We start from the raw sequence: 23,351 nt of genomic DNA, 5'->3' as shown, positions 1-23,351 counted from the left end.
CCATACCACGTGATCTTACGTCATCATCGCACGTCTGCTCCTAGACAGGACCCAAGGCGTGACGTCACGTGATTCCCTGCAACTGTCTTTTACTCGCCGGCTCTCCCAGAGGAATCTGCACAACCCGGAATCCTAATACTGAGACCAACCGAGAGCGGGAGAAGTGCGGCGCAATGTCCTCCTCCCCGGACAGGCAGTGCCGCGGACACCTATGTGAGAAGACACCGTGTATGTCAGTGTATGATGCAGGCAGCGCTAGGACAGCTCTGTGTGGGGTCCTCTGCCTCACATGTGGATTCGTCTGTAGACAGGAACCGGTGTGGGCATGAAGATCCGTCCTGTGTCCCCGGCGATAGACCGGAGGCTGAAGCAGCGGCTGAGCCAGGTAGTGGCGGGTTTCCGGGGCCGGATCTATAGTTCTCCCCGGGTCTCAGTTACAGTGCCTCGCAGTGCATGCTGGGACTTGTAGTTCCTGTGTCTTAGTCCATTAGACTTTGTGCTGCAGTGATCGGGGCTGTGCTTCCCGGCATTAGACCCATGTTCACACCTGCAGGGGCCCTAGCACTTCATGCACGTAGGCTTAGACTGAAATCATAGGCTAATGCTGATACTCTGCGCTCCGCCATGCTTTACACTGCAGCTCCGCTTACTCGTCAGCATATTATACCTGATCTGCATTAAACTACCATCAATAAACAGATGATTTCTTATCTCCTGCATCCAGATCTGTGTTTTACAATTGCTCATCAGAATACTCTCCTCCTATGGTGGGCAACAACTTGATGACAATAACTGTGGAGTGTTTTCCTATCAGATAGATGCAATTTAAAGGGGTTGTCCTGTATTAGGATTGCATCACCACACCTGCTCTTCCATTGTTAAAGGGAACCTGTCATCAGGAGCCCCTTTTCTGCCCCCTTCCCCGCGTGTCCCTATAGGGGATAGTGTACACATTGCCAAAATGTTTTTATAATAAAATTGGCTTTTTTTCCGACAAGAGAAAAGTTAGATGACCGTTTACGTCTCTCTCTGCATAGCTGTGTCTTGTGTCCCATGGGAGTGGCCAGTGAGAAGAGACCTACCACCCCATCCTGTGGGCAGAACCGCTCCTCACTGGCCACTCCCATGGGACCCGGGACACTGCTCTGTGGAGAGAAAGGTAAAGTTTCATCTAATTATTTTATTATTAATGTGCACACTATTCTCTATAGGGACATGGGGGGGGGGGAGGGGGGAGCGCTCCTTTACATCTATTACCAAACTGTTTCCTTTTCTGATTACCATATTCTTTCGGACTATAAGGCGCACAAAAAATACTTTGATTTTTTTCAGAAATCAAAGGTGCGCCTTAAATATGAACCGTAGTTACAGACAACAGCTGCCTTGAACTGTACACAGGTCTGCCACCTGCTGGTCATTCATCCTTATAATCCGGTGCGCTTTATAATCCGGTGCGCCTTACATATGAACCTGGACATTTTAGCAGGCATTTATTGATGGTGCGCCTTATAGTCCAAAAAATACGGTAGTCCCAGATACTCAAATCTGATCCAGACCCGGATTAACTCCCATTCACCTCCATTGAAATGGTTGTCCATCAGGTCTGTGTATTGGATTAGTAATTATGTAACATTTTTCTATTTTGTATCTATTATCTTGCAGTATTTGAGCAGTAACAGATGTGGCGGTTTTGTGGATCTCGCTGCTGTGGCCGCCGATCTGCAGAGAACCTACAGGTAATATACGAGAGCAGATCCCTATAGGCAGCCATGTCTTGTGTGCTGAGCTTATGGCAGATCAGTCAGGCCACACACATTCTCTGATGTCCTGTGGGCTTCTATTTGACTGTTATTTTAAGTGTCCGTGTATTCTCATACTTGTGTTTTGCCTCCAGTGCAGAATATGGAAGAAGAAAGCGAAACGCGTTTAGGATTCAAGTGGAGAAAGGTGAGAGCATGACCTATGTACATGTACAGGATCTGACATCATGGGAATGGCTGCTCTGCCCGTTGTTCCGTCCATTTCAGGGTAAAGGACGCCCCTGTACTCATGACTGGAGCAGGTCACAGTATGTGGACCACTACCGGAGTAGTAGTTGTCCAGTCACAAATAGTTCTGTGGATAGGGAATAGCTTGCTTATTAGTGGGAGTCCCAGTGGTGGGATCCCCACAGAACACAAGAAGGGTTGGGGGGGGGGGGGGCCATTGTGTCCCTAACGAATGGAGCTGCAGGTTGAGCTTGCACATTGCATCTCCATTCACTGTCTGACGAAAGTAGCAAAGTGATGCGTCTCTGTCGGCACCATAGAGCATCAGGCGCACGTTCGGGCAGCTGCTCTTTTCATGCTGGGTACAATGCACCCCCGGTGGTCAATGAGGGTCCCAGTCATATGAAGAAGGGTTATGTTTTTGTGACTGGACAACTCTTAAAATTCTGATCTGAGCTTCTAATTCAGAATCTGCACTTTAGTTTGATATCAGCCTTGGGTCATGACTTGTTTTTCTCCAGTTTTTAAGGTCATCTGTGATGAGAATGAAGACACTGCAGCTCTGGAAGGAACACATTTGGCAAAGCGGGCACGAAGAGGGGCAGACGGGTAAGTCACCAATGATGTAAGCGGCAGGTAAAGTGTAAAAAGCTGAGGGTGGCCATTGCCTTTACCAGTATAGAGAACTGCAAGGTGGTAATCACTGACTGTGTAACTTCCACTTCTTACCTGTTACAGACCACCACAGTCCTGGTATCTTATAGGTGTAGATCTAATACAGCACAATCCTTCTCACCTTCTCTTGTCTAGGGATCACGACAGTTCATCTGATGACTCCACGGACACAGATGATTATAGGGATCAGCCGGTGAGTATTGGAGGGATAATAGTGCTCATTCTTTACAGGAGGGGGATAGCTTACCCACAAGAGCTGACACTCTAAATAGTAGGAGAACCCTGCGCACAAGAGCTGACGCTCTAAATGCTGGGGGGGGGCCCTGCCCACAAGAGCTGATGCTCTAAATGCTGGGGGGGGGCCTGCCCACAAGAGCTGACGCTCTAAATGCTGGGGGGGGGCCCTGCTTACAAGAGCTGACGCTCTAAATGCTGGGGGGGGGGCCCTGCCCACAAGAGCTGACGCTCTAAATACTGGGGGGGGGGCCCTGCCCACAAGAGCTGACGCTCTAAATGCTGGGGGGGGCCCTGCCCACAAGAGCTGACGCTCTAAATGCTGGGGGGGGGGGGCCCTGCCCACAAGAGCTGACGCTCTAAATGCTGGGGGGGGGGGCCTGCCCACAAGAGCTGATGCTCTAAATGCTGGGGGGGGGGCCCTGCCCACAAGAGCTGACGCTCTAAATGCTGGGGAGGGGGCCCTGCCCACAAGAGCTGACGCTCTAAATGCTGGGGAGGGGGCCCTGCCCACAAGAGCTGACGCTCTAAATGCTGGGGAGGGGGCCCTGCCCACAAGAGCTGACGCTCTAAATGCTGGGGGGGGGGCCCTGTCCACAAGAGCTGACGCTCTAGATGCTGGGGGGGGCCCTGCCCACAAGAGCTGGCGCTCTAAATGGGGGAGGACTTTGCCCATAGGAGGATGAGTGTGGTAGTTGATTAGCTGATGTTAATGGTAGATTGAGTTGGGTCTAATCTAGACTTCTTTTTATTATTATTTTCAGTCCACAAATCACATGAACAGTTCTTTGCTCTCGTTGTACAAAGAAGGAAACCCTGAGTCTACCTTTGACACCCCCTCCAAAAATGAGGTACCAGAAACGAGTACTCCAGCTCCATCTAAAAGAACCGGAGCAGAAGGAAACTCCATGGAAACCGGAACCTCAGGAACCAAATGGTTTATTGACAAGACGCCCAACAGAACCATAGAGAAGAACATCTTCATAGATCTGTGTGACGATGGCGAAACGGGACAGAAAATGGATGATAAAGAGGTAACCCATTATATTATGCGTGATAGAAATTATACTCTAGTCACTTACAAAGCAGCCTCCAACACCAACAGCTGCAGTCTGTCACATCTTCTGTCATGTCACCCTTATTTTTTTAACAGAACTCAGTGGATACATCTTTTTTGGAAACTGAGAAGAAAAAGTCAAAATTAAAGAAATCTCGAAGATCAAAAGTGGGAACCCAGGATGTGGATGAGGACATAAAGGCTGCTCTGATGAAGAAAAGAGGTGAGATGGGTTTATGCACCTAATGAGAATAGTGAGTGCAGCTCTGGAGTATAATACAGGATGTAACTCAGGGTCAGTACAGGATAAGTAATGTCATGTATGTACACAGTGACTGCACCAGCAGCAGAATAGTGAGTGCAGCTCTGGGGTATAATACAGGATGTAACTCAGGATCAGTACAGGATAAGTAATGTCCTGTATGTACACAGTGACTGCACCAGCAGCAGAATAGTGAGTGCAGCTCTGGAGTATAATACAGGATGTAACTCAGGATCAGTACAGGATAAGTAATGTCATGTATGTGCACAGTGACTGCACCAGCAGCAGAATAGTGAGTGCAGCTCTGGGGTATAATACAGGATGTAACTCAGGATCAGTACAGGATAAGTAATGTCCTGTATGTACACAGTGACTGCACCAGCAGCAGAATAGTGAGTGCAGCTCTGGGGTATAATACAGGATGTAACTCAGGATCAGTACAGGATAAGTAATGTCATGTATGTACACAGTGACTGCACCAGCAGCAGAATAGTGAGTGCAGCTCTGGGGTATAATACAGGATGTAACTCAGGATCAGTACAGGATAAGTAATGTCATGTATGTACACAGTGACTGCACCAGCAGCAGAATAGTGAGTGCAGCTCTGGGGTATAATACAGGATGTAACTCAGGATCAGTACAGGATAAGTAATGTCATGTATGTACACAGTGACTGCACCAGCAGCAGAATAGTGAGTGCAGCTCTGGGGTATAATACAGGATGTAACTCAGGATCAGTACAGGATAAGTAATGTCATGTATGTACACAGTGACTGCACCAGCAGCAGAATAGTGAGTGCAGCTCTGGGGTATAATACAGGATGTAACTCAGGATCAGTACAGGATAAGTAATGTCATGTATGTACACAGTGACTGCACCAGCAGCAGAATAGTGAGTGCAGCTCTGGAGTATAATACAGGATGTAACTCGGGATCAGTACAGGATAAGTAATGCCATGTATGTACACAGTGACTGCACCAGCAGCAGAATAGTGAGTGCAGCTCTGGGGTATAATACAGGATGTAACTCAGGATCAGTACAGGATAAGTAATGTCATGTATGTACACAGTGACTGCACCAGCAGCAGAATAGTGAGTGCAGCTCTGGAGTATAATACAGGATGTAACTCGGGATCAGTACAGGATAAGTAATGCCATGTATGTACACAGTGACTGCACCAGCAGCAGAATAGTGAGTGCAGCTCTGGAGTATAATACAGGATGTAACTCGGGATCAGTACAGGATAAGTAATGCCATGCATGTACACAGCTCAGTGACAGGACAGTTTTTGTAGATTCCTTCCGAATGTTCTGTTGTGAATCTGGGTTTTGTCATTTGTTCTAATACATTTTCGGATAAATGATTTATATTTGTAATTTTTTTGGCAATCCAGAAACCGTTGAGTTGCAGAAATCCTCTGTTCGCTTTGAAGATGTTGGAGGAAATGATGAGACGCTGACAGTAAGTTGTGATCTGCAGAGATTTGGTTTCTTCTCTCGTTCTCCTCGTGTCTGATGTTTGTATAAGATACGCGGTAGGAGGCGGCGGTCGTATGACAAGTGGGATCCTCCTACATCCCAAATCTTGAAATAGTTTGCTACAGTTTTTCTGCTCACTCCCCACTTTCCAAAAAGTGAGTGTTGGGGGGGGGGGGGGGGGGCTGGATTTCCTAAATTTGATGCCAGTTTTGTAACATGAAGGTAAATTACAAGTGATTTCAGTTTCCTACTGCAGCCAAACCTTGCACCTTATTAATGATGAGGTCTGCGCCTTGTTGTATAATAGGGCTGGGGTGGGGGGTGTATGAAGAGGGGCGCGACATAGACTGGTCTTCATATGTACCACCCCTCCCCAATGAGTATATAACCACTGTACATACAAGATGTAAGCAGAGGGGGCACAATTCTTTCTAATCTAAATCTAAACAAAAGAAAACACTGCAGACCCAAACAGACCCCATTACAAGTCACTGGGGTCTGCCAGGTACTGCTGGAGCCTAATATGTGGAACGGTCATAGTCTTGGTAATCATAAAAGCAACATAAATAATATAGATAAATATGTGTGTGTATACATAATGTGTGTGTGTGTGTGTGTGTGTGTGTGTGTGTGTAAATAAAATATAATATCTATATACACACATATACCTAACATATGCAATCACACACTTAATGCACTTACATACACATTTGCTACCACATACATACAAAAAAAGCACATACTGACACACATCATATACATACATACATGCATACATAAACACACATGATACACTTTATACATACGTTATACACAAGGATATCAGAGAGTCTGTGCTGTGAATCCTCCCCCTCCAGCAGGACCCGACAGGCAGGAAGTGGTGGGAAGATGGATCAGAACCTCAGAGCTTCTGCTGTGAGTCCTGCCCTCCCTGCAGTTTGTGATGCTGGATCTGCCGCCATGGCCCCATATTGTAGCTTCAGGTAGATTTTGTAACCAGGTCATGGCTCCCCCAGGATTTTAGGGCCGCCATTGTAGAAGAGTCTGAGCTTCCGCAGAACCTTATTCTTTCAGAATCCTTGATGTTTGTTCTATTCTACAGGAAGTCTGCAAACTATTGATTCATATGCGTCACCCAGAAGTCTATCAGCACCTTGGGGTGGTGCCTCCTCGTGGCTTCCTGCTCCATGGACCTCCGGGGTGCGGGAAGACATTACTGGCTCAGGCTATTGCTGGGGTAAGAAGTTTTCAGTTTGTTCTTATGGTTAAAGATTCTGATCTATCAGCACAAACCCTAATATTAATGTGAGATAAGTCACTCCTCTCCCCTTAAGATAAGTTGAATTGGTTGACTCTGTCCCAATCTACACAGCAAAGCTGATGAGTTATCTATAGACAACAGGAGATGTTAGCTTTTGTTCAGTGACTACAGCAGGCGCAGAATAGTGAGTGCAGCTCTGGGGTATAATACAGGATGTAACTCAGGATCAGTACAGGATAAGTAATGTCATGTATGTACACAGTGACTGCACCAGCAGCAGAATAGTGAGTGCAGCTCTGGAGTATAATACAGGATGTAACTCAGGATCAGTACAGGATAAGTAATGTCATGTATGTACACAGTGACTGCACCAGCAGCAGAATAGTGAGCGCAGCTCTGGGGTATAATACAGGATGTAACTCAGGATCAGTACAGGATAAGTAATGTCATGTATGTACACAGTGACTGCACCAGCAGCAGAATAGTGAGTGCAGCTCAGGAGTATAATACAGGGTGTAACTCAGGATCAGTACAGGATAAGTAATGTCATGTATGTACACAGTGACTGCACCAGCAGCAGAATAGTGAGTGCAGCTCTGGGGTATAATACAGGGTGTAACTCAGGATCAGTACAGGATAAGTAATGTCATGTATGTACACAGTGACTGCACCAGCAGCAGAATAGTGAGTGCAGCTCTGGAGTATAGTACAGGATGTAACTCAGGATCAGTACAGGATAAGTAATGTCATGTATGTACACAGTGACTGCACCAGCAGCAGAATAGTGAGTGCAGCTCTGGGGTATAATGCAGGATGTAACTCAGGATCAGTACAGGATAAGTAATGTCATGTATGTACACAGTGACTGCATCAGCAGCAGAATAGTGAGTGCAGCTCTGGAGTATAATACAGGATGTAACTCAGGATCAGTACAGGATAAGTAATGTCATGTATGTACACAGTGACTGCACCAGCAGCAGAATAGTGAGTGCAGCTCTGGAGTATAATACAGGATGTAACTCAGGATCAGTACAGGATAAGTAATGTCATGTATGTACACAGTGACTGCACCAGCAGCAGAATAGTGAGCGCAGATCTGGGGTATAATACAGGATGTAACCTTTGGAATATATTTTAACACTTAATGTTTTCTCTAGGAGTTGGATTTGCCGATGCTAAAGATTGCAGCCCCGGAGATGGTGTCTGGAGTCTCGGGAGAGTCTGAGCAGAAGCTGAGGTCTCTTTTTGAACAGGCTGTGGTAAGGGCTTTATTGCTCTGTGCTGCTGTGAGCCGTACTGTATAATGTGCATGCAGTGATGCCATTCATTAATATAATTGCAGAGTAATGCTCCTTGTATTCTCTTCATTGATGAGATTGACGCCATAACACCCAAGAGAGAAGTGGCATCTAAGGACATGGAGCGGAGGATCGTGGCTCAGCTGCTCACCTGTATGGATGGTGAGTAATTAGTCTCTGGTATCATCTGGAATATTGGACCATCATTTCGGTTGGCAACTTGTTGCCCCCTATTAAACTAATGTCTCCCAGTATTTGGATTCTTCTATTTTTTTTGGATATATCAGATCATTCCAGATCCATCTTTGCTTTCTCCCTCCAGACCTGAACAATCCGTCCGTCACAGCTCAGGTTCTGGTCATCGGGGCCACCAATCGGGTGGATTCGTTAGATCCTGCTCTGAGGCGAGCCGGAAGGTTTGACCGTGAGATCTGCTTGGGGATCCCTGATGAAGGAGCGCGGCTAAAGTGAGTGCGATATGAAGGGAGGGAGAAGTGAGTGAGATATGAAGGGAGGGAGATGATTATGGAGATTGTTCCAGGTTTAAAATATTATCATATATCAATCCTTTCTTTCCTATGCACCCGGCACTAGGGGTAGATATGGAGATGAGTAAAATGAGCTCTGTGTAAATCATTATGCAGTGAGCTCCCCCTAGTGGTGACCGCAGCCGGACATAAGTTAGAAAACTATAGGAAATTTTGTTTTACAATGTAACCATGAAGTTTGTTCTGAGACTTGAAGCTCTTAGGCCAATGACGTCTCCCTATGATTATTTCCAGGATCCTGAAGACTTTGTGTCGGAAGCTCAGGCTCCCAGAGTCCTTTGACTTCCAGCACTTGGCTCATCTGACCCCGGGATATGTGGGCGCAGACCTGATGGCGCTGTGCAGAGAGGCCGCCATGTGTGCGGTGAACAGAGCGCTGATCCAACTGCAAGACCGACCAAAGATGGAGGACGAGGGGGAAGATCCTGGAGCAGCGCTACCTGTCCAAGATGTAAAGCCAGTCCAGGTGAGCGCAAAAGTATATTCCCTCTTTCTACAACGCTACACATAGGACGGTGGTGGAAGATGGTGAGTCCCTCCTATGTGTAGTGGTAGTGCAGGGTAACTACAGGCTCCGCTCTTATCGAAGTGTGTATGCAGCTTCACTACAGACCTCATGGTTGGTCATTAAAGGGCTTATCCTTAGTTTAGAAGTTATTGGGACCCCTCCCAAACCTGGAGAATGTGAATCCTGTTCTCCCTAATGGTGGAGTAGTATGTACCCAGCCTCTCCATGCTATTCTATGGGAGTACTGGAGGTAGCTGAGCGCTGTGCTTGGCCATCTCTGACCACTCCCATACACAGTGAATGGAGCGGCAGGGCGCATGCTTGTCATCTGCAGCTGTGAGACCTTAGGGCCTAACTTCTGTTTGTGGGAAAACCCTTTTGAAGGGAGCCTCTGCCGTGGACCTTTCATTAAAGGTACAGAAAGGGGGCATTATATAGCAGGGAGAATTTGTGACGGGCTTCTCTATGAATTTTGTGATCTGTTAGTACCCCAATTGATACTGTAATAGTATCTTTGACCGGGGGCGTCTTTCTATAATTCATCTCAGGCAGCAGAGAGGCTACGGTCACCCCTGCTTGCAGTCTTCTTTAAGGACCCCTGTATGCATAGTATGGTGGCTCATGTTGAGTTGAAAGTTGAAATCTGCAGTTTATCCATGGATACCAGCCCTGTACAGCTTTCAGGGGACCCCTATTTACTGATGCTGATAAGGAGAGCCATGTGGGTGATGGAGACCCCTGGTCCCCCATACAACGTGATGAATGCACCTGTGACCTACATTCTGATATCTTCTTCCTCCTGTCTATAGGGGGAGCTGCAGCGTCTGCTGGAGGTGCTGATGGAGCAGGCCCCCTTCCCAGAGGAGCAGCTGCAGGGTCTGTGCATAGAGATGAGCGATTTCCTCAGCGCTCTCCCCTCCGTGCAGCCTTCAGCCAAGAGAGAAGGTTTCGCTACTGTCCCTGATGTCACCTGGGCGGATATCGGGGCGCTGGATGGAATCCGGGAGGAGCTGACCATGGCCATACTGGTGAGGAGGCCACGGACACTGCGGGTGACACAACCCCAATGCCTCATCTACCACACCTAACATCTGGATAGAGGACTACTTGTTGCTGACACAAAGTACCAAACCCCCTGCAAAGTTATGACAGATACCATGAAAGCCACCACTAGAGGGAGCAGGAGGACGGGGGACTGAATGGCCAATGATTATAGTAGTGATCTCCTCTATGGGCACATCCGGACCCTGCACCCAATAAATTTACACCCCCTCCTGCAGGTTGTCGTCGTCTCTGCAGGGGGGTTGGAACTTTGTGTCAGTAGAACATGGCTGTGAAGGAGCCTACAGATTGTATGATAATAAGATTTCCTTCTCTCTCATCAGGCACCGGTGAGGAACCCGGAGCAGTTCAAGGCTCTAGGACTTATGGCTCCTGCGGGCGTCTTACTGGCAGGACCCCCCGGATGTGGCAAGACGTTACTCGCCAAGGTATAAGGCTTTCCCTAGGCTTACGCTTGTTGTTTGCAACTTTACACTTACATTTATTTCAAAAAATAAATGTAAAATATGAATATAATATAAATTTAAAGAAAGTGTACACAGCTCCCATGCAATCTTATAGGTCACTACGGTAACAGACTACACATACACCCAGTTGTTGTCTGCTCCTGCTGTAGTCACGTGTTACTCCTTTCCAGTGTTTCTCGCTCGGACTCATTTGTTAGTATAACAAGTAGAGAATAGATGGGAGCAACGTAACACTCTTGGACCTGACTACACTGGGTTTATTTGTAGTCTGTTACCATGCATTTTCCATACCTACCATAGGTTTTGAGAGCCCTAAATACAGGCAGTCCCCGGGTTACGTACAAGATAGGTTCTATAGGTTTGTTCTTAAGTTGAATTTGTATGTAAGTCAGAACTGTATATTTTATAATACATATATATAATTTTATAATTGTAGATCCAGACAAAAAAATTTTTGTCCCAGTGACAATTGGATTTTCAAAATTTTTTGTTGTTATTGGATCAAAGATTATCAATAAAGCTTCATTACAAACACCTTACAGCTGATCATTGCAGTCTGGAACTATAGTAACATCTGGAGACTTCACCATAGGTCACAGTGGGCAGAGGGGTCCGTCTGTAACTAGGGGTCATCTGTAAGTCGGGTGTCCTCCACCGATATGTAAGGTTTGCAGTGTATAGAGCACAAACTGATATGACGTGCACTGTAAACAGTGTGTGAACAGGGCTTTATATCTGTGACACGTGGGGGGTGACTTTGGTGACAACGCTGGCCCCTTTGAGCTGCGGCAGCCAGTACCAACGTCTCTCAGGACGCAGTCACTTAGTCTGAATATTCTTATCTTTTGTGTTCCAGGCAGTAGCAAACGAATCTGGACTCAACTTTATCTCGGTGAAAGGTCCTGAACTCCTGAACATGGTGAGTTGGGCAGAGAGCGTGGATCCTGGCACCACTTTTCACAGAGCACGGATCCATATGTGATTACGTATCTCTACGCGTAGTCGTGTGTTTGCTTTGTGGTTGAGTATTTCCAGGGACTCTTCTATCAGATGCTCAAGTTCCCTGCAGCACCACCACAGGCTAAATGGAGTATTACACGGTTTCCATTAATATCAGGAGATGTGCCAGTGCTCCAAAGCGAGACACTCTGTATAGCAGCTCTCCGTACTCTGGATATTAGGAGTCCCCCTCTAAGTCCCAGTGTTTTGCAGACCTCCAATAATGACTCTCTTCTCTCGTCCTCTCCAGTATGTTGGTGAAAGTGAGCGAGCCGTGCGGCAGGTCTTCCAGAGAGCCTCAAACTCCTCCCCGTGTGTCATATTTTTTGATGAAATTGATGCTCTTTGCCCCCGGAGGTCCAGCCATGAAGTAAGTGGTTTTCTGAAAATAAAGTGGTTGCAATGTCCTACGTATATTTACTGCCCCTGCTGGGGAAATGTGGTATAACATACAGGCGTCTATGCTAAATATTACTAGTCGGAATCTGTGCAGGAACCTAGAAGTGGTGGGGGATCCTGAGCAAAGCACAAACCATATGATTCCTCTGCATCATAAAATTACAAAAGCGCTACTTTGCTGACTACGTTGGAGCCCTGTGTAGTCAGACCGTCCCTGAGCATTATACAATTGCAAAATTGCTACTTTGCTGACTACATCTGGACCCTGTGTAGTCAGACCCTCCCTGTGCATTATACAATTACAAAAGCACTATTTTGGTGACTACATCCGAGCCCTGTGTAGTCAGACCCTCCCTGCGCATCATAAAATTACAAAAGCGCTATTTTGCTGACTACGTTGGAGCCCTGTGTAGTCAAGCCCTCCCTGTGCATCATAAAATTACAAAATCCCTACTTTGCTGACTACATCCGAACCCTTTGTAGTCAGACCCTCCCCCCATACATAATGTGTAGGATTGCTGGAGGGGAGGAAAACTGCAGGAGCACAGTAACTTTATTTTGTAGTCTATAAATATGGATGCACATTGCTCTGTATATCTCTAAAGATGATGGGTTTTTGTCATGCAAGGAAAGATTTGTAACTACTTTGCCAACTTTGTAAATAGAAGACGTTGCATAGAGGTCAAGAGCCGTTTTTGCAGACTTGTTGCTGCCCTCCAATGCTATATGTTTCTCCATGGCATTTGGTTTTGTCTGGGGCTTGTCAATCGATTTCTAGACTAAAGGGGACTAAAGGATTGGGCATGTTGAAATCCAACAGCCCGATCCTTCTCTTATCAGGGGAGAGTCGGACACATAGATGTTATCCAGTCTTTAAGAATTGGGTTAGTACTGTTTACATTCATATAATCTGCACGGAGAGGAAGATTAGGGGACCCGAGTGTGGGAGTGGTCCCCAAACCCGCCGCCTATAATGAAGGGGTGGGAGGCGGGTCCCCTCATCTCTCATTATTCCCTATGGGGAGCAGCTGTATATTGCGGTCATGTCTCCAGGGTATACAGCAGGGAGTGCTGTGGACATGGCGGTGTAGCCCGTGCTCTGGGAATGGCAAACACTGCGGATCATGAGAAATTGGCTTGATGTGTGTGAGAGGATTAGGTAATCCCTGGGCCTGGGCGCGCGCCAATGATGTGCCACCTAGATTCGCTGCCAAAGCATAAAATGGGTAATATCAATAATGAAACTATTTATAGCACGGTCATCAATATCCGATTGGCAGAGGTCTAGCACCTGATCAGCTGTATCCTCTGTAGGAAGAACAGCGCTATCCCCTGTGTAGTGGCCACGCAGTGTAACTGCTACTCTGCTTACATTCACTTGAATGAGAGCTGAGCAACAGTAACACAAGAGGTGACTCCTTATAGGAAAGGGTTTGTCCTCTTTTTCTAGATTCGCTCCCGTTTTGTGTATACAGCTCTTGTGCAGGTCCATGTACAACAAGTTGGTTACAGAACGCTAAGAGATTCTATTGCTGTGTTACTTTCCGCCAGGCAGCTATTCCTCTTGACCTCCCCATACACATGCATGCTGTGCTCCTATAATGGGAAGACCCCTCTGCAGTCACTTATCCTCCCATATAAGAAAACAATCACAATTGTCTTCCCTCTTTTCCTGCAGTCCGGAGCCAGTGTCAGGGTTGTCAACCAGTTGCTGACAGAGATGGACGGCCTGGAGTCTAGGCGGCAGGTGTTCATCATGGCCGCCACTAACCGCCCAGGTGAGATTTAGATTTTCTTTAGATCTTCCTAATCCCGGGGTTTGTAATTTTGTAATTTTAACACTTGTTTTTGTTGTTGTTGTAGCGCCATTTTTTTCCTCAGGTTGTAACTGGTATTGCAGCTAGACAATATTGTAGTAAAGTATGCTAAGCTCACTTGGGAAACGGGTGTTTTGTACAGTTGTTGTATTAATGTAAATTGAACGTAGGGGAAGGGGGGTATGTAGCTGGAGTTTTTTACTGAAAGTTGCTTGCTGGGAGAGGAGTGGAAGAGCAGCAGCATCTGTTTTACTATTTGTGTTGATCACAGTCTATGGGGGTGTACATAATAGTTCTTACCGCCTCCTGCTTCCAAATTTTGATACAATGTGACAGTCTAGATCAGCGATGGCGAACCTTTTAGGGACAAAGTGCCCAAACTCCAAACTAAAGTCCATGTAATCATCGCAAAGTGCCAACACGTCTATTTAGCCTAAAATCCCGCCGTACCCCTCTATAAGGGACATATAATACTGCTACATGATGACCATTACCAGTACAACAAGATAAATAGCACCATACTAATAATAACCAGACCACTAAAGAAAGTCCAACATCAGCAACTATATCACAAAGCAGGAGCAAATACAGCGGAGAATACTACCCCCATCCAGTGAGGGGCACTACCCCCATCCAGTGAGGAGCACTACCCCCATCCAGTGAGGAGCACTACCCCCATCCAGTGAGGAGCACTACCCCCATCCAGTGAGGAGCACTACCCCCATCCAGTGAGGAGCACTACCCCCATCCAGTGAGGGGCACTACCCCCCCATCCAGCGAGGGGCACTACCCCCCCATCCAGCGAGGGGCACTACCCCCCCATCCAGCGAGGGGCACTACCCCCCCATCCAGCGAGGGGCACTACCCCCCCCATCCAGCGAGGGGCACTACCCCCCCCATCCAGCGAGGGGCACTACCCCCCCCATCCAGCGAGGGGCACTACCCCCCCCATCCAGCGAGGGGCACTACCCCCCCCATCCAGCGAGGGGCACTACCCCCCCCCATCCAGCGAGGGGCACTACCCCCCCCATCCAGCGAGGGGCACTACCCCCCCCATCCAGCGAGGGGCACTACCCCCCCCATCCAGCGAGGGGCACTACCCCCCCCCATCCAGCGAGGGGCACTACCCCCCCCATCCAGCGAGGGGCACTACCCCCCCCCATCCAGCGAGGGGCACTACCCCCCCCATCCAGCGAGGGGCACTACCCCCCCCATCCAGCGAGGGGCACTACCCCCCCCATCCAGCGAGGGGCACTACCCCCCCCATCCAGCGAGGGGCACTACCCCCCCCATCCAGCGAGGGGCACTACCCCCCCCATCCAGCGAGGGGCACTACCCCCCCCATCCAGCGAGGGGCACTACCCCCCCCATCCAGCGAGGGGCACTACCCCCCCCATCCAGCGAGGGGCACTACCCCCCCCATCCAGCGAGGGGCACTACCCCCCCCATCCAGCGAGGGGCACTACCCCCCCCCATCCAGCGAGGGGCACTACCCCCCCCCATCCAGCGAGGGGCACTACCCCCCCCCATCCAGCGAGGGGCACTACCCCCCCCATCCAGCGAGGGGCACTACCCCCCCCATCCAGCGAGGGGCACTACCCCCCCCATCCAGCGAGGGGCACTACCCCCCCCATCCAGCGAGGGGCACTACCCCCCCCATCCAGCGAGGGGCACTACCCCCCATCCAGTGGCAATATGAAGGATTTTTGAATTCAGGAGGGGGTGTGTAGGGTAATGGGGGTGTGAAGGGTAATGTGTATGTTGTAGGGTGGAGGGTGGGTGCACTGAACAGCAAATCTACATGCAATCAGGCAGATGAATTTACCAAATCACCACATGACACATGTCTGTGGCCACACACACATACGTATATACATATATATACTGCCCTTGGTCTGGAGCTCTGGGCACCTGTGCCATGCTGTCAGTGAGGGCAGTATAGCACACCCCAGGGTCACTGGCAGCATGGCACAGTGACAGGAGAACTGGATAAGGGGCAGTATACATGTGGCCACAGACATGTGTCATACAGGGCAGTTTGGGACACTAAACAATAAGGACCTGTAGTTGTTTAGTGCCCCAAAGCTGCCTGCTGCCTGTCACATATACACACAGAGCAGCTCCTGCCCTCCTGCTGCACTTCTCTGTACTCACTGGGCACCGGCTGCTGTAAACTCTGGCAGTTCTCACTCTCCTTGTGTTCTCGGGCTGAAGGGGGAGGAGGAGGAGGGAGTGGATGGGCGGGCACTGACCTGCTGCTGTGTCTCTAGGCAGCACTGTTGAGCACAGAGCAGGTCTGATGCAGCCCACAGTAAGAAAGATTGTTGGAGCTCTCAGCGATCAGCAACTTTTCCTGCCTGGCCAGTTCTATAGAGACGGCAGTGGAGATGGTGCGCGTGCCCACAGAGGGCTCTGCGTGCCCTCTCTGGCACGCAGGCCATAGGTTCGCCACCACTGGTCTAGATGATCAAGTGGAATCTCTCTGCACATGGATAATAGATACATTGTCACAATACACATATACTGCTCCGATCACATTATACAAGATCTGGGATTGCTGTGATGGTAAAAATTTGATATAAATTGATATAAATTTGTTATAAATCTTGACAGACCCGACTGTCTTTAGTGGCGACCTATGAAGATTTTGGTGTTTGTCATGATGGGTTCTAGGTAATATGTGGGGAACCCAACTGTGAACAGAACCTTAGATCGGGTTCGGAGACCCTCACAGATAACAAGAAGCAAAATATCCTCAAGGGGTCCACAGATCTTCAGCAATTGCTAAACTACAACTCCCAGTGTGCACCGGGGATGTTGGGGGTTGTAGCTGCACAGTAGTGCTGGTTTCCATTTCCTCAATGTTTGCACAGTGCGAGGTGTGAGAAGAGGCATGAGGTTCAGAATTCCTCAGCGTGAACGACTGTGACTCCCGATAAGATAAGGCCGGGGCTCCAGTAGCTGCTGTTTACACAGGGTCATTGTTCCTGAAGCCGCGGTGCTGGGTATCGGCTTGTTCACCGTGACCTGCACCTGAATAGACTCCTCATTGATCGACTCCTTGTGGTTTTTTGATTTTTCTCTTTATTTCCTCCTTGTACTTCTTTGTTTTGTACGGACGAGACTCTATGTGATAAGGCAGTGTTCACCCGGTGACCCATGCCAGACTTATTCATTGATTCACTCCGGCCGATATACTTTGGAATCGGTGTAATTTATTAGGAACTAATTTACAGGTCACTGCTGCCTGCAAGGTAAACACACTCCGGTCCTACTGCTGCTAATCCCATTCTGTCCAGTGACACAGCCCCTGTCCCAGGTAGTCTTGTACTTGGAAATAAGTGCTGGGTCACTGCCTTGAACAAAGCCAGTATAATCCCCCTCCTGCCGCTGTCATCTCTCCCATGGGCTCCAGTGTTCATAGTCTCCCCCCTTATTCAGCTCAGTTTTCAAACATGTGTATATAGAGGTCACTGACTGCAACAAAATCCGCACACTCCTTTCCTGCTGCAACTATATTTCCCCTTAACTACTCTCTTTCATGGCCACCTACACCTTTACACTATCCTATATAACCTTATACTTTTGATATATCATAGAGGTCACTGCTTCACCACAAACTTCTCTTCTGTATATACTGTATTGGTCACTGCCTTCACAAGGTCAACATACTCCTCTTCTGTATATACAGTACTGGTCACTACCTTCACAGGGGCAACATACTCCTCTTCTGTATATACTGTACTGGTCACTACCTTCACAGGGGCAACATACTCCTCTTCTGTATATACTGTACTGGTCACTGCCTTCACAAGGTCAACATACTCCTCTTCTGTATATACTGTACTGGTCACTGCCTTCACAAGGTCAACATACTCCTCTTCTGTATATACTGTACTGGTCACTGCCTCCCCAGGGGCAACATACTCATCTTCTGTATATACTGTACTGGTCACTGCCTCCCCAGGGGCAACATACTCCTCTTCTGTATATACTGTACTGGTCACTGCCTCCCCAGGGGCAACATACTCCTCTTCTGTATATACTGTACTGGTCACTGCCTCCCCAGGGGCAACATACTCCTCTTCTGTAGCCATCACTCTTTTTGGTTGCACTATCCCATACAGCTTAATTCTTACAGATTTAATAGTTCGTATAATAGTTTGTATGTGCAGCATTACAGTTAAACAGACAACCTTTATTCTTACAGACAAAATTGTATGTTGTATACAGGTCACTGCCTCCACAATTTCAACACACTCCTCCTCTGCTGTTATCCTTACTTACTTTGTACTATTCTGTCCTTATCCACAGCATTCTCATTCTCTATGGCTGCACTTGTTCCATCCTTATGCACAGCTTTACACCTCCCCATACAGCTAGGGTTATATGTTATATACTGCACAGGTCACTGCCGCCACAATGTCAGCACACTCTGCTTCTGCTGTTATTCTCACTTACTTTGTACTGTTCTGTCCTTATCCACGGCATTACTTCCCTCCATACAGCCTCATTCTTGAAGATACAATGTGTGTATTGTCAGGTCACTGCCTCCATACAAGGTCGGGTCACTCCAGGTCTTCTGCTTGCATCACACATTATTAGTTCTGTACATGACAGATCTCGTCACCTCTAGAGGAGGGAATCCCTGGAGCAGAACTTTCCTCTAACCCACATCAGATTCTAGTGATTGTTGGTTCTTATTCTGGATTTGGCTCTTCTCATCATGACCTGAACCTGACTACAACGTGATGTAGTCAGGGTCGTTAATCTCCTTCGCTCTTCTCCCCAGACATCATTGATCGAGCTATTCTCCGACCGGGGCGGCTGGACAAGACCCTGTATGTGGGGCTTCCTCCTCCGTGTGATCGCCTCGCCATCCTCCGAACAATAACCAAGGTGAGATAATCCTCGTCATCCAAAACGTTGTGAGATATTTATTATATAATCAGCATTATTATTTTTATTTTTTAATAATATATGTTTTTTTTTTAATTATTATTAGTTTTGTTATTTTTATTTTATTAATAATATTTATTATTAATAATGTGATTTTATAATTAATTGTATTATAATTTTTTTAATTAATATTATTATTTTTGTTATTAATATTGTTTTTATTATGAATAATATTATTATTTTTATTATATTTTATTTTTTTTCAGAATGGTACCCGCCCACCACTGGGTCCAGACGTCGATTTAGAAGCGATCGCCTATGATGAGAAATGTGATTGTTTCACGTACGTAACATTGTAGCAGAGATCCTGTGATGTGAGTTGTGGTTGTGTGTGTTTTTTTTTTTTTTTTTTTTTTCCCTTAGAAGACTCCTTTTAATTACGCAGCCCGTGAGCATATTCTACCGTTTTCGGTATACGGCTCCTCCGCTGCCGCAGTAGTAGCAGAGGGAAGAAAGTCCCACATGACTACAGTATCAGACTATATACCTAGTTTGTAGTCTGTAACCATGGAGACACATTGGATTGCACAGGGGCTGCATACCTTAAAGGAAAAGTATATTATTTTCCCTTTTTTTTTTTTTTGGTATACACTGAAGTAATAAACCTAGCAGTGGTGTTCTTTAAGGTTTGATATTGATCTGTTTCGGGTGCACTGTGTCTACACATCTATATCTCTCCTAATTGTCCTTGTGCTTGTACCCCACTTCTGTATTGTTGGATACTTTGGGTGCAGTCCTATAACAGGGGTATTTTCTGGCCTGTATAGGGGCGCTGACCTGTCTGCTCTGGTACGGGAGGCCTCCATCAGTGCCCTGCGGAGTGAAGTGTTACAGTCAGATCCTGACGCCTCCACCAAAGGTGAGTTCATGCTGTAAACTTCGGAGCTGAAATCTTAGTGCAGTCCTCGCTGTCTGGCCCGACCACCCGTCCCTATGTCCCAGTGCTGGATGGATGGATGGGTGGGGGTACCGGGCCGGTACCACGGAAGTTGTTGGAGCGGAGGTGCTGTGGTGCGGAGGTAATTAAAGGTTAATTTATTTTTTTTAACAGCCCTCTCTCCCAACCCCCCACCCCCCACCCCCCCCCCCAAACTGTTAAGTTTTGCAAATAGTTGGACAACCCCTTTAAGTACAAACCTAAAGAAGACTCCAATTCCTGATTGTTCTATGTGTATTTATTACATGGAAACCAAGTCCTGGTTATTCAGTAACGCAGCGCATTACTTTCTGACGTCTTAGGTGACATCCGTGTGCACAAGAAACATTTTGATGAGGCCTTCAAGAAGGTGAAACCCTCCGTATCCAAGATGGTAAGAGATCATTCAGTCATCTAATTATCCATCCATCTATCTCTATCTATCCCTCTCTATCTATCCATCTCTGTCTCTATCCATCCATCCATCCGTCTCTATCTCTATCCATCCCTCCCTCTCTATCTATCTCTATCCATCCATCCCTCTCTATCTATCTATCTATCTATCTCTATCCATCCATCCATCCCTCTCTATCTATCTATCTATCTATCTATCTATCTATCTCTATCCATCCATCCATCCATCCATCCCTCTCTATCTATCTCTCTATCCATCCCTCCCTCTCTCTCTATCTCTATCCATGCCTCCCTCTCTATCTCTATCCATCCATCCCTCTCTATCTATCTATCTATCTCTATCCATCCCTCTCTATCTATCTATCTATCTATCTATCTATCTCTATCCATCCATCCATCCATCCATCCCTCTCTATCTATCTATCTCTATCCATCCATCCCTCTCTATCTATCCTATCTATCTATCTCTATCCATCCATCCCTCTCTATCTATCTATCTATCTCCATCCATCCATCCCTCTCTATCTATCTATCTCTATCCATCCATCCCTCTCTATCTATCTATCCATCCATCCATCTCTATCTATCTCTATCTATCCTATCTATCTATCTATCTCTATCCATCCATCCATCCCTCTCTATCTATCTATCTCTATCCATCCATCCATCCCTCTCTATCTATCTATCTCTATCCATCCATCCATCCATCCCTCTCTATCTATCTATCTATCTATCTCTATCCATCCATCCATCCATCCATCCATCCCTCTCTATCTATCTCTCTATCCATCCCTCCCTCTCTCTCTATCTCTATCCATGCCTCCCTCTCTATCTCTATCCATCCATCCATCCCTCTCTATCTATCTATCTATCTCTATCCATCCATCCATCCATCCCTCTCTATCTATCTATCTCTATCCATCCATCCATCCCTCTCTATCTATCTATCCATCCATCCCTCTCTATCTATCTCTATCTATCCTATCTATCTATCTATCTCTATCCATCCATCCATCCATCCCTCTCTATCTATCTATCTATCTCTATCCATCCATCCATCCCTCTCTATCTATCTATCTCTATCCATCCATCCATCCATCCCTCTCTATCTATCTATCTCTATCCATCCATCCATCCATCCCTCTCTATCTATCTATCTCTATCCATCCATCTATCCATCCATCCCTCTCTATCTATCTATCTATCTATCTCTATCCATCCACCTGTTTTTTTTTCTACTAATAATCTTTATTTATAAAGCGCTATCATACTTTTTTTTTTTTCTATCTATATCTGTAACCAAACATTCTTCATTCTGATTAAAATTACCTGTATAGTAAAACTTGAAAAGATGAAACCCCTGGCGATCACCTGCTGTTCTCCCTGGAAGCTGCTTGTTTTCCCTGCAGTGGCCACTACTGGAGAAATGTGGTATTACATGCAGCCATTCAGATGAATAGACAACCTGGTCATCTCTGGTCATGCTGTGTCCTCCAGAGGTGGAGCTGCTCATGGCTAGGATTCTCCTATCTGTTAGTAGCCATCTCCCAGCATTCCTCCCATCTGAGACTTGAAATCTGGATGATGAGAGGAATAAGGAATGTTAGTCTATACCGGGAAAAACTAAATCCACATTATAGGAATTTTAGGAATTCCTCTTGTAGCTCGGAATGAAGAGGAATGTTCTCACTCATGTGACAGATGTTTAGCGGAGGGAGGGGTCCCAGACACTTGGGCCACGGCAGCCCCCACTCCTGCAGTCACTAGATCAGTAGGCAGTATACAATACAGATATATGCGGACCACTGCTGGCAGTCTGAGTAAGGGGCTGCCCCCCCTCCCCAAATTCAGCAGATTGATAAGAGCCAGAATCGGGAATGCCATCAGTGTTAGGATTTGTCCCCGAGGTCTGTGTAATTTTACTTTTGTGCATGTTGTTAGTAGCAGCAGGACTGTGAAATGTGGATTTATTTTCCAGCATTGTACTAGGGGGTGTGTCCTCACACTGCTGTGCTCTGTGCTCTCTGCAGTCTAATGTATTGTTCCTGGAGAGATGTGTAATCAGACCTTTGTGTATGTTGTTAGTAGCAGCAGGACTGTGATATATGGATTTATATTCCAGGAATCTAGCTTCTCCAAATGCACTGGGGTTAGATCTTCACACAGCTGTGCTCTGTTCTCTCTGTACCAAGTGTTGAGTATTGTCTTTAGTGATGTGTAATCAGACCTTTATGTATGTTTATAAGTCGCAGCAGGACTGTGAAATACAGATTTTTATTCCAGAACTGTAGTAGGTGTATGTCCTCACACTGCTGTGCTCTGTGCATTTAGCTGCGGCACAGCCCCTTACCTGGGGGTCTGCTGCAGGTATTCCAGTGTATAATCCCCATCTCTCCTCTTCTGCAGGATCAGATCATGTACGAGGATCTCCGCCAGTCCCTGAGTGCAGCAGATTAGGAGCAGGAGGTGTCCCCGCAGCAGCCCAGCAACGACTGACACCCAGTCACGTACCGCAGCAGAGCTCGGAGTGTCACATCTGTTGTTGTTGTTCTACATAACAAATGACTTTTGACTCCTCGTTTTTTATCGTTTTTTGATGCAGTAACCGGCAGCTCCACATTCCTGATCTTTACATTGTACATAAATAAGATTGTGGAATTTATCTGTGTATTTAATAATGTCTCCATCTTTTTACATTGTCTGGTCTGCAATTAAACGAGGGCTAAAATATGACAGGAATGTTATTTTCCTTTGTAGTTGTGTTACTGTTTAAGTCACCTTGAAAGGATGTTACATCCTGTATTATACCCCAGAGCTGCACTCACTATTCTGCTGCTGGTGCAGTCACTGTGTACATACATGACATTACTTATCCTGTACTGATCCTGAGTTACATCCTGTATTATACTCCAGAGCTGCACTCACTATTCTGCTGCTGGTGCAGTCACTGTGTACATACATGACATTACTTATCCTGTACTGATCCTGAGTTACATCCTGTATTATAC

The 23,351-nt window shown here is 46.8% G+C and overlaps 1 protein-coding gene across 1 annotated transcript; it reads left to right on the top strand.

The window, feature by feature from the left end:
• The first annotated feature begins 25 nt into the window (after positions 1-25).
• NVL (nuclear VCP like) lies at positions 26-23,087 on the top strand. The gene is made up of 23 exons (XM_072140037.1): positions 26-385; positions 1,663-1,736; positions 1,895-1,947; positions 2,510-2,597; positions 2,799-2,856; positions 3,662-3,931; positions 4,051-4,177; positions 5,611-5,678; positions 6,798-6,932; positions 8,114-8,215; positions 8,299-8,416; positions 8,577-8,721; positions 9,037-9,268; positions 10,120-10,338; positions 10,696-10,800; positions 11,696-11,758; positions 12,089-12,208; positions 13,916-14,015; positions 18,847-18,953; positions 19,220-19,296; positions 19,781-19,872; positions 20,253-20,323; positions 22,750-23,087. Exons 1-23 carry the CDS (start codon positions 326-328, stop codon positions 22,798-22,800), a joined length of 2,535 nt encoding a protein of 844 aa, XP_071996138.1. The 5' UTR covers positions 26-325; the 3' UTR covers positions 22,801-23,087.
• Positions 23,088-23,351: the final 264 nt, after the last annotated feature.

This window comes from Engystomops pustulosus, chromosome 3, assembly GCF_040894005.1.
Source record: "Engystomops pustulosus chromosome 3, aEngPut4.maternal, whole genome shotgun sequence".
Taxonomy (NCBI): domain Eukaryota; kingdom Metazoa; phylum Chordata; class Amphibia; order Anura; family Leptodactylidae; genus Engystomops; species Engystomops pustulosus.
Note: the sequence above shows the minus strand (reverse complement) of the source record. Positions and strands in the feature narration are given on the sequence as shown.

Bases quoted from the DNA above. Each gene is read 5' to 3' on its own strand.
- NVL (XM_072140037.1), top strand. From the start codon at position 326: ATGAAGATCCGTCCTGTGTCCCCGGCGATAGACCGGAGGCTGAAGCAG. The intron at 9,269-10,119 runs GTGAGCGCAAAA...TCCTGTCTATAG, and splicing joins AAGATGTAAAGCCAGTCCAG to GGGGAGCTGCAGCGTCTGCT. The intron at 20,324-22,749 runs GTAAGAGATCAT...CCTCTTCTGCAG, and splicing joins AACCCTCCGTATCCAAGATG to GATCAGATCATGTACGAGGA.